Consider the following 11,633-nt stretch of genomic DNA (forward strand, 5'->3'; position numbering starts at 1 on the left):
AATAAAATTAATACACAATTCGCTCTAAGGTTCTTTTATGATTTAATAGAATTAATTCAATACCATTCTCATAAGATTGGTAAACATATTTTAAGGGTTCAATCCAATCATTTGGAAATGTAAATTTGTTAGTAAACCTCGATTAGAAGAAGTTGTTTTTATAAAGTCAGTTTAGATTTTAAATCAATGAGTTGGCTGATGTCAAGCATTGAATTTTGTAGTTTTGAAAAATAGCTTCTATTTTGAGCAACTAAGAAATAATGGAATTATTATTGTTAATTTCACGTTATCTTTTTTTTTTATTTCTATTTTTAAAAGGTGAGCCAGACCGCCCATATGAAATACGTATTTGCAACGTTACTCACAATTCAGCTTGTGTTTCCTGGAAACCAGGTTTCGACGGTGGATATAGTCAAGCGTACGACGTATTTTGGAAGGATTCCGACGACAGAAACTACAGCATTGTCCATAATATCAACTCTTCCATTTATATTTTCAGAAATCTGAAACCTGAAACTAAATATTTATTTAAAGTAGTTGCCAAAAATTATTTAGGACGCAGTCAGCCGAGTGAAGAACTAATTCTGTGGACGAGACGTAAGTGTTGGTTGTAAGAAACAGAAATATATTAAACGTCTTATTTACGATACTAATATACAAAATTGTTTATGCTGAGTACCTACGTTCTAATGCATTTTTTTAAAAATTTTCTCTTAAACTGAATGATTACAACAAAGAGTGTCTTGTTTAGTCGAATTGTGAATTTGGTTTCACTTTCTTATTTGCTTACGGTCTATGAAACTAGAAACTGATTTTAAGTATGAAACTAGCAGAAGATGCGTGCGGGTAGGTTTCTTTGCTTATTTTATAGCAGAAAGCTACACAGTGCTCTGATGTCGAAACCCAATTTTTATCTCTATAAGCCCTCACACTTACCGCTGAGCCACCAGGAGATGTTAGAGTAGTTGAAACCTCACAGTGTTCAAAATATGAAAAGTTTATATCGAAAGTAATGGGAAACTTTGAACACCAGCATTTACACTGCTAGTATTTTATATTCAATTTATTTTTTATATATTGGTACGAAAATGTATTACTTTTTTTTTCTGAAAACCGAAATATGAACATTTAATTAACTAGTTTGAACAAAATTATTCAAAGGAATGTTTAACAAGTTAACAATAAATATTTACAAAGCATATTAAAAATTGTAAGATAGGAAGTGAGAACAAGGTCGTGACAGAATATCATGAATGGTGCGTATCGTTAAGATAAGAATAGAGACGTTTTAAAACATTACGAAACATTTTCAAACCAGTTTTATTTCCTTGTCTGGACTGAATAGTAACATTAATCAGTTTTGTTTGTTTTGTTTGTTTTTTGAATTTCGCACAAAGCTACTCGAGGGCTATCGCTAGCCGTCCCTAATTTAGCAGTGTAAGACTAGAGGGAAGGCAACTAGTCATCACCACCCACCGCCAACTCTTGGGCTACTCTTTTACCAACGAATAGTGGGATTGACTGCACATTATAACGCCCCCACGGCTGAAAGGGCGAGCATTTTTGGCGCGAAAACATTAATCAGAGGGAAACTTTATCGCGACGAATATTTATATCATAGTCGAAAATGTTTAAATTAAATCAATTATTTTTAAAAGCGTGTAAAAAGAAAGACGAGTCCACTGATCCTTTTTCCTCATTAAAATGTTTTCATTGCATTTTGGAAAAAAAATGTTTGTTTCTTTTTTGCAATAAAAATGTTCTCGAGAAAGAAATACATAAAAGTTTAGTATACAAATAAGGGCATAAGAAGTTAGGTAATAAGCCCTTGTGTTGTTTGTAACGATTCTGTCTATAGATCCGAGGATCTTCATCCATTTTTATGGAACACAAAATAAAATGAACCTCTCTGAGGAAGATTCCAAAATAGCTACTTCCTTCCACCTATCTGTATTTGGGAGTTCATGTGCACGCGCGTGTGTATGTGTGTTTTCTTATAGCAAAGCCACAGCAGGCTATCTGCTTTGTCCACCGACGGGAATCGAACCCCTGATTTTAGATTTTGTAAATCTGAAGACTTACTGCTGTCCCAACGGGAAACAACACAGAGGGTTGAGTACGTGATATTAATTCCAATTTAAATATGGAAATCAGCAAGTTGCGTTAAAACCACGCTGAATGAAAAATTGCAGTGGAACCGATAGTATCAGAATTACATTTTGACATTGTTTGTAGGCTTTTGCAAGAAGTGTGGGGATATCAATAATTGATCACCTTTGAAAGGGTTTGTAATAATCCTTTCCAACGCAAAATATTCACACATTTAGATCACAATGACGAGTTTAGATCGAGGATTTAAAATTTCAAAGTAGGGCACATCCCTTGTATTTAATGGTACTGGAAACCAAATGTACATAGATCTACTAGAGACAGATACCTTCTACAATCTGCGATAAGAAAAACTTGGCATTTTTAACACAAATTTTAGGACTCAAAATTGATCACGAAATATCTGTACTTCAAAACGAAGCCAACAGGGTATGGGTCCTACCAGACATACGTCCCATTTACCTGTCGCATACCTAAACATGATTGATAATGAAAAAGGTATTTATGGTATTATTTAATAAGACGTTGGTCAGCTCGTCTGATTCAATGACTGTGAATCTCTTTGCGATCAGATAATTGAAATAAATTCTGAGAAAATACCGTCCTCATACACTATATGGATTAAGGAAAGAATGCAGGTAGAAGTGATGTGCTTCGTACATGACAGTGTGACTAATGAGCTGAAATATACGTTGTATTGTTGTTCTTTAGACGCACAGTCGTCACAAAGAGCGTTACCGAACGTGACAACATAAACTGAAATGATATGGTGAGGCGTGAAAATCATTTGAGTACAACGTGCTTAACCTCTGTGATGTTGAATGTATACGTCAACTCAACGCATAATAAGCCTGCATTGCTAAGAATACTAGATCTCATAATCTTTCTACTATTTGGTTATCCAAATCTTTTTTTTTTCTCTCTTTAGAATAAATGATACAAGGTGTAAGAACTTATCCATTGCAATACCTTTTCAGATATTCCATCAGTGGAGTCTACCAAGGTCGTGAACAATCAAGTCTACAGCAAAGAAGCGCTGATCTCACGATTAGTTTGGACATCCATTGCTGTGTGCGGAGCAGTAATATTTATCTTAATTGCCTTTATTGTAGCCTGCTGTCTACGGAGAAGACATCAGTTACGAAGAGAAGCAGAAGGTATGGAGGTCAAATAATTATATCCACATTTTGATATCAATAGATCTTGTGAGCTTGATGAACTGTGGTAAACTAATAGTACATAGTGTTGGTTAACAAGTGAAAATGTAGGGTAATAGTTGTATTCAATAACCACAATATGTCATTGAAACAATATCTTTTTTGTAAATAACTGTTTGTATATTTATAAAAGAGATAAATGTATTCGACTATAATCTTACGAATGATTACACAGTATGATTTGTTTTTCACTACCACAGTGATGAATATATTAAAATACTATAGAGTTAAGTTTCTCCCAGAGCATCGTAAAAATATTTGTGCTAAATATTCAGGCCTGGCATGGCCAGGTGGTTAAGGCGCTCGACTCATAATCTGCGGGTCACGGGCTCGTATCTCCGTTGCACTAAAACATGCTCGCTCTTTCAACCATTGGGGTGTTATAATGTGTTGGCCAATCCCACTATTCGTTGGTAAGAGAGTAGCCCAAGAGTTGGCGGTGGGTGGTGATGACTAGCTGCCTTTCCTCTAGTCTCACACTGCTAAATTAGGGACGGCTAGCACAGATAGCCATCGAATAGCTTTGTGCAAAATTAAAAAAAAACCACAAAAAACAAACAAAACAAGCCAGACTTACAAAGTCCATGAAAAATTGTTAAATTTTGAGAGTAATGCTCCTGCCTCATAACACTTCAAAGGTTTAGGTTTCAGTTTCGCCCACCACTGTTTGTTTTAACACGTTAATAATGTCATTAATGTTTTTCTAACATAATCTTAATTTCTCTTAACACATTTAACTGTATTTTAAATTATGCTGATTAAATGTGAACGATTTTCTTTAACAAATGTAGCAACAGTAATTCATTTTTCATGTTTAATTGCAACATGTATTTGATTTTAACAAGTTTAAGTGTTTTTAATGCTATTAGCTGCTTCTTACGTATAATTAAAGGCCTATATCCAAAGTTTTAACGAAGAAATAAAATTACAGTCTCTATAAGAGACTTCTAACTTTCTGGCCAAACAAGCTGTATTAGCAGTTCAATAATAAAAACAGTCCAGAACAGAGAAAAAAAATCAAATTTTAATTTCGTAAGTGTCGAACTTTAAAACCACTAAGAAAAATCTTTATTTTCGATTTTGTTTAATGTGTAATTAGAATAATTAAAAATTACATTTTTGGAACGTTCTATATGTAATTCTCTTTTTATGTTTTACGTTGTGTTAATACTTTTAATTAATCAAATAATTTTTCTTAGGTTAAAATAATACTTTGTTAGGTTTATATATTCATCAAAACTAACTTAGTTCTCTGTAAATGTTTTCACCTTCAGTAAAACTAGTTTTCATTTTTTTTCGCTTTATTACAAACATTATACGGCCTGGCATGGCCAGGTGGTTAAGGCACTGAGGATTGTGGGTTTCAATCCCTGTAGCACCAAACATACTCGCCCTTTCAACCGTGGGGGCGTTATAACATTACAGTCAATCCTACTATTCATGTATGTAAAAACGGCTCGTTTGGGTTGAGAAAATATTTTACGTAGAGGAGCGAACAATGTTTCGACTTTCTTCGGTCATCGTCAGGTTCACAAAGAAAGAAAGAGGTAACTGACCGGAAGCTGACCACATGTTTGAAAGGGGTTGTGTTGTAAATAAATAATTCAAAATTATATATTCAAACATCTAACACCGCCCTCTACATTCCGACACTCAGTTACACAACCACTTTCAAACATGTGGTCAGCTTCCGGTCAGTTACCTCTTTCTTTCTTTGTGAACCTGACGATGACCGAAGAAAGTCGAAACATTGTTCGCTCCTCTACGTAAAATATTTTCTCAACCCAAACGAGCTGTTTTTACATATATAATTCTCTACAAATGGGTTTTCTCGACATCACAGAATCCCACTACTTGTTGGTAAAAGAGTAGCCCAAGAGTTGGAGGTGGGTGGTGATGACTAGCTGCTTTCCCTCTAGTATTACACTGCTAAATTAAGAAAAGCTAGTGCAGATAGCCCTCGTGTAGCTTTGTGCAAAATGCAGAACAAACCAAATACAAACATTATAAATTGTCTTTAAGAGAAGTAAGATATGAATACTTGAAAATTAGAAATATGAAATTGCAGTAATAAAGGTAACACACCGTTTAAAACGAAATTATGTATTGTTGACAAAAAACAAACCTCTTTCAACAGATGTACGAAAATATATTATATTTTAGCAACAGTAAATAACTGTAATTTTAATTATTAAATCAAATATCACTATATTTATGAGTGAACCGAATGATATTAACATGTTTTCACTCGTCCAGAAGTTTTATAGAATTCACTTTAAGGTGTTTTAATTTTTAGTCTCTAGCTCTTTTAAACGTAACTGTTCTAAGTTTATTATAATATTTTGTAACAACACTAACAAGTGGTTAATTCTTGAAGTGTAGGGAAAATAACGAACCTTAGCACTTGCATGTGTACTGTGTAGAAAAACCATCAGCTGACGAACTTAATTTATATCTTACAAGTATAATACGTAAATTTTAAATGTTATGAAAGCAAATACGGATCTACATATACATTAATGAAAACAATTACATTTTAATGAAGTTAAATCATTACAAAGGATTTCGTTAAAACAGCAAAAGTAAATCTGTGAATAATTGTATAATTTGTTATTTTAACTCAAAAACAAGTTGAAACAAAAACATATTAAACAAAAAACAAAAAAGCTGCGTCAACTAGAAAGTTCCCAGGATACAAACTACAATGTGGGATTATAAAATGCACACTTGTTTTGGCTTGTTTTTGAGTTAAAATAACAATTTATATATATGTATATATAATTATTGAAGCGAGCTAGACTCACACAGGAAACTTTAGTTCTATAAAAATGTATTGAAACAAAATGTTAGAATTATTAGAACTTAGTTATTTAGAGTATATCAAACTTTTATCTCTACTTAGACAACTCACTGTAATATGTTACTCATGGCCAAAGTAGGAACTATTCTTATATATCATTGCAACTCAATATTTATAGGTTTAGCTTTCTCGATTTTTCATAGCATTAAAACTTTCTATGTTACTACAGCTACTTTAATTACGTATATAACAAATCGTAGTTGTTTTTATATATTTAAAGTCCTCCAGTGGCTCAGCGCTATGTCTGCGGACTTACAACGCTTAAAACCGGGTTTCGAATCCCGTGGTGAACAGAGCACAGATAGCCCATTGTGTAGTCTTTGTGCTTAATTCAAAACAATAACAATCTATATTTAAAAAAAATCATACTTCTTTGTTTCACTTTTATTAGAAATATTTTTGTGCGCCAGGAACACCTAGCGTGGATCGTACATATAATCGATTCGATTTCATTACTCAACAAGATCTCTACCAATCTACCCTCAAATATAATTACATTTCCAGACTAACACATCGTCCATAATATTGGCATTCTTTCCGGTATAAGAATGGAATCATTGAGATCCCAGACCGAGTAGTTCCGTGAAAAAAATTGGAACGATGAGAATCGTAATTATTTTTCTGTAAGCTTGTCTGGAAAAGTCACTTACTTACTTATATAAGCACGATAAACTTTACTTTTGTCCAGTCAGTAATATCTAATACTCATTGTTAATGTAACGACATTTTAGAGGTTTTAAACGGACGATTTTTATGGTCGTCACTTTGTTGCATCACAATCACTATTATTAAATGCTACCTAAAGATGGAAGGCGGTCGATCAGCAACACTACATCACCTACCATTGACACTGAGGAATTGAGTGTAATTATTATAGTGTGAATTACATTATGTGATACCATCACATGGATACGATCGTGACCCCCCATCTGCAAATTCCTGGGCTAAACCTCGACATAAACTTATAAATAATGAAAAATCCGACGACATAATTTAATTTTTAAATTGTTTTGAATTATTACTCTGAAACAGTTGAAAATAAGCAAAGGTCCTTATATTATTTCCTTAATATTTGAATACATATGAATTGAGCACATATGAATAACGTAAAGAATTACACCAGGACAATCGTGAAACGGCCCCTCATCGTCAGATAGTTAAGGCACTTCACTCGTAATTTGAGGGTCGCGGGTTCAAATCCTCGTCACACCAAACATGTTCGCTCTTTCATCCGTTGGGTCATTATAATGTGACGGTCGATCACACTATTCGTTGGTAATAAAGTAGCCCCAGAGTTGGCAGTGGGCGGTGATGACTAACTGCTTTCCTTCTGGTCTTGCACTGGTAAATTAGGGACGCTAGCGTAGATAGCCCTCGTGTAGATTTGCGCGAAATTCAAAACAAACCAAACCAATCACGAAACTAAAATAAAACCCGAACTTCACACGTATAATTTTGATCAGTTTTGTTCGTGTAGACTTATGGTAACAAGTGCAGAGCAAAATTAATGAAACACATATATTTTAATATAAATAAAACAAAGCACCAAACTTGTGGTTTATAATATAATTATAATTAGATGTATTAATATAAGAAACTTCATAAAGTGTATTCATAGTATAACAGAGTTTGAGATGATGAAACATCTGTGGAACTGGGAAATAAAACTTATAAAGTTTTAGATTTCTTGCTAAACAAAACTAAAACACAAACACCAGATGTTATTTCTTCTCCTATAATTAAACCACTATTCAATGTCTTTAATCACACGGGCATAGTAAAGCGGTTGTTCTTAATTTAAGAGTGAAAGTACCACAAATACAAAAATGAAAAGCTTAAAGCATAACTGTGTATAAGAAAAACGTAATTCTAATTACGTAATTTAATATCTACACTCTACTGTTCCTGCAACTTATTAAAATCACTTCTCATTTCTTGTGATATTTTTGCATATAAATCCTATACAAAACCATCGTTTGATATGTTTAAATATCCAAAATTAATTGTATAAAGACATATGTTTCTTACATATAATTAAATCCGAGCTCGTATATCAGTGTGTGTGTGTATTTCTCAATTCTCTAGCGGACGATAACAGCTTTCTGTCGCATGTTTTAATCCCCGTCGCACCAAACATGCTCGCCCTTTCAGCCATGGGGGCGTTATAATGTTACGGTCAATCCCACTATTCGTTGGTAAAAAAGTAGTCCAAGAGTTGTCGGTGGGTGGTGATGACTAGCTGCCTTTACTCTTGTCTCACACTGCTGAATTAGGGATGACTAGTCTAGATAGCCCTCGTGTAGCTTTGCGCGAAATTCAAACACAAACAAACAAACTTATGTTTCAGATACTCAAAACAAACCTAAGAGAAATTCATACCCTCTTTATGTAGTAGCTGGGTTGATGTTTAACACAATTTTCTTAATAAATAAAATTATACATATATTTTGGTCTGTTGGATAATTTGTTTAACATATTTGTAAAACGTTATCGACAATGAGATCCAATCTCTCTGTGAAACAAGGGGTTATGATAGATACAAACTTATAAACATAATCTATATTATAAAAATTAAAGTTCTCTCATAACGTTTTGGTAATCTATATTTTGAGTTTTTTTTCAATGATTAACGTGTAAAATAAGTCAAACGAAATTATCTTCTTTCAAAACATTAAGTAATCAGATTAAAATCTATTGTGAATACGTTATTAATATAAATCATAATTTTTATATGTAATCCTTTGTTCAGGTATAATCAAGCATGAATCTACACAATGGATGCTCTGACCACCACATCTGTCGATTTTTTGTTTGTTTGTTTTTAATTTCACGCAAAGCTACTCGAGGGCTACCTGTGCTAGCTGTTCCTAATTTAGCAGTGTAAGACTAAAAGGGAGGCTAGTCATCACCACCCACCGCCAACTTTTGGCCAACTTTTTTGCCAACGAATAGTATGATTGATCGTCATATTATAACGCCCCACGGCTGACAGGGATTCGGACCCGCGACCCTCAGATTACAAGTCGGGTGCCTTAACTACCTGGTCATGCTGTGCCAACAGGTATCGAAACCCGATTTCTAGCATTGTAAATCCGCAGATATCCTGTTGCGCTACTGAAAGGGACGTATATGATACATTGACTAATTGTTAGTTTTTAAATATTCAGCAGGGAACACATTTATAAGGAACTACAGCGTTACTGAACTCCCCTGTTGGGGAGATAATCCCTCAGACTTCTCTATCTCTGAACTAAACCCCTTCCAAGGTTTCGTTTCGTTTTTTTATTTGGCATCATGTTTAGATAAGTTGAAATTAGGACGTTGTATTTTATTTAAACTATATATTTTCGTAATTAGACGTTTACTGTCTTTGCGTTAGTAATGTTTCTTAAAAGTCTGAGATAAATTACCTACTCAAAATGTTTATTTGCTTATTTGAAATATAAATAATGATAAAGAATTTAAATATAAAACTAATTACAAATTTGTTGAGTAATACAAGTATTTTCCGTTTCTCTTGTACGCTTTTCATGCAGTTTGCTTCTGAACTAGTTCAAACATCATATTTAATTGAAAGAACATATATATTCTTGTCTTCAAATTCGCTTGAATTAAAAAAATAGAATCGTTATTTTCATATATATATATGTGTGTTTATAAACATATATTTTGCCAATTACAACATATGTTAGAAAATAATTAGCTAATCAGGTTACCTATACAATCTCGAGCTCCGTGTGTTAAGTATTTCTGTAACTGTTTGTTCTTTCGTTGCTAGATTAACGTTACAGCTAAATTACAGCTAAATTCATTCTGTCTCTTGGCTTGTAAAGAATATTAGAGAAAGCGAACACGAAATACAGCTCAGCATAATAGAATTGGAAGGATAAGGTAATGCAGATAAATTCGGAGTTTTACTTCTGGTGTACATTTGTACTTAGATTCTTGTTCTCGCGATTACGAATAAATTATTCAGTAAAATTAATAATGCAGAACTACATGTCTCTCTGGATCCGAGTCTATGGTCGGTAATTTCCACTTTAAGAGAAAAAAAAAAGAAATGCTCATATAAAGGTAAAACTTGAATAATGTTATCTATCTTCAAAATTCACGCCTCCCCCCCAGTGGTACAGCGGCATGTCTGCGGGCTCACAATGCTAGAAACTGGATTTCGATACTCTTGATGGGCAGAGCACATATGGATCGCTGTGTGACTTTGTGTGCTTTATGGCCACGTGATTAGGGAGTTTGACTCGCAATCTGAAGGCTATGGGTTTGGATCCCCATACCACCAAACATGCTCGACTCTAAGTTGTGAGAACGTTATAATGTAACGGTTAATCTCACTATTTGTTTGCAAAAGAGTAGTCTCAAAAGAGTTGTCGGTTGGTGGTGATAATTATCTGCCTTACTTCTATTCTTTCACTGCTAAATTAGGAACGGCTAAAGCAGATAACCCTTGTGTAGCTTTGCGTGAAATTCAAAACAAACCAAACTAATCATTGAATTTGATAGAGTACGATTGTCTGTGTTTTTTTATAGCAAAGCCACATCGGGCTATCTGCTGAATACACCGAGGGGAATCGAACCCCTGATTTTAGCGTTGTAAACCCGTAGACTTACCGCTGTACCAGCGGGGGGTAAGATTTGTATTTTTACCTTCCCCCCAAATTTGTCTTCATGTGATTAACACTTTAACTAAAACAACACCTACTTACACTAAATATTCTGTGACTTAAGCTGGAGATATGAGTCATGTAAATTAAATAGTAATCTCGATTAAAACGTGTATATTGATTGGCCAGTCTTATAATAGAAAAAAACAAACAAACAACTATTTATCGTATAACTGAACGTATACCAGTAAACATTAATTGAATAATAAATCTACATCATGGTAGAAACTATTTTCTAATGTTACAACTTAAGCTGTATAATTTAAGGAGAAAGTAGCGTGTTCAAAGGCTTTAAGAGTCCGTTACGGAAAACATGGGACATTTTTAATGTAAAACGTTTAGCAATAGTACATTTTTTCTTTGAAATGTGCAACAGTCTTACTGTGGTGAGAAATATATTTAAATACTGGACACGTTTGACGTCACAATTTGCTCATAAAACCATTCCATTCAAGAATAAAGATTTAGTATTGTTCGAGACATAATTTCCACAAATTGTATATATTTAAAGAATATAATGACTAGCTAAGACAATCATCCTAATAATATACTCAGTGGTTGAACATCAATATTCCTTAATCCATGTTATAATACAGGATATTTTGCAAGGGATATTTAACACTACAGTCGTTATTCTCTCATTATAGAGGAGGTTTTAATTAGTAAATTTGCTTATTTGCAATTAAGTACAAAGCAACCCTTCACGGGTATCGAAACCCTGTTTCTAGTTCCAAAGACATACTGCTTTGCCACTGAGAGGGTGGAGGAAAA

At 33.7% G+C, this 11,633-nt stretch overlaps 1 protein-coding gene across 1 annotated transcript in view; it reads left to right on the top strand.

Annotated features, from left to right (window-relative positions):
• Positions 1-11,633, top strand: part of LOC143222506 (nephrin-like) — a 143,601-nt gene that overhangs the window by 111,561 nt on the left and 20,407 nt on the right. Inside the window, exons 17-18 of the mRNA XM_076449111.1 lie at positions 319-597; positions 3,087-3,266. Coding sequence (XP_076305226.1) covers positions 319-597; positions 3,087-3,266 — 459 coding nt within the window. The remainder of the gene's footprint in view (positions 1-318; positions 598-3,086; positions 3,267-11,633) is intronic.

Source organism: Tachypleus tridentatus, chromosome 1 (genome assembly GCF_004210375.1).
Source record: "Tachypleus tridentatus isolate NWPU-2018 chromosome 1, ASM421037v1, whole genome shotgun sequence".
Classification (NCBI taxonomy): domain Eukaryota; kingdom Metazoa; phylum Arthropoda; class Merostomata; order Xiphosura; family Limulidae; genus Tachypleus; species Tachypleus tridentatus.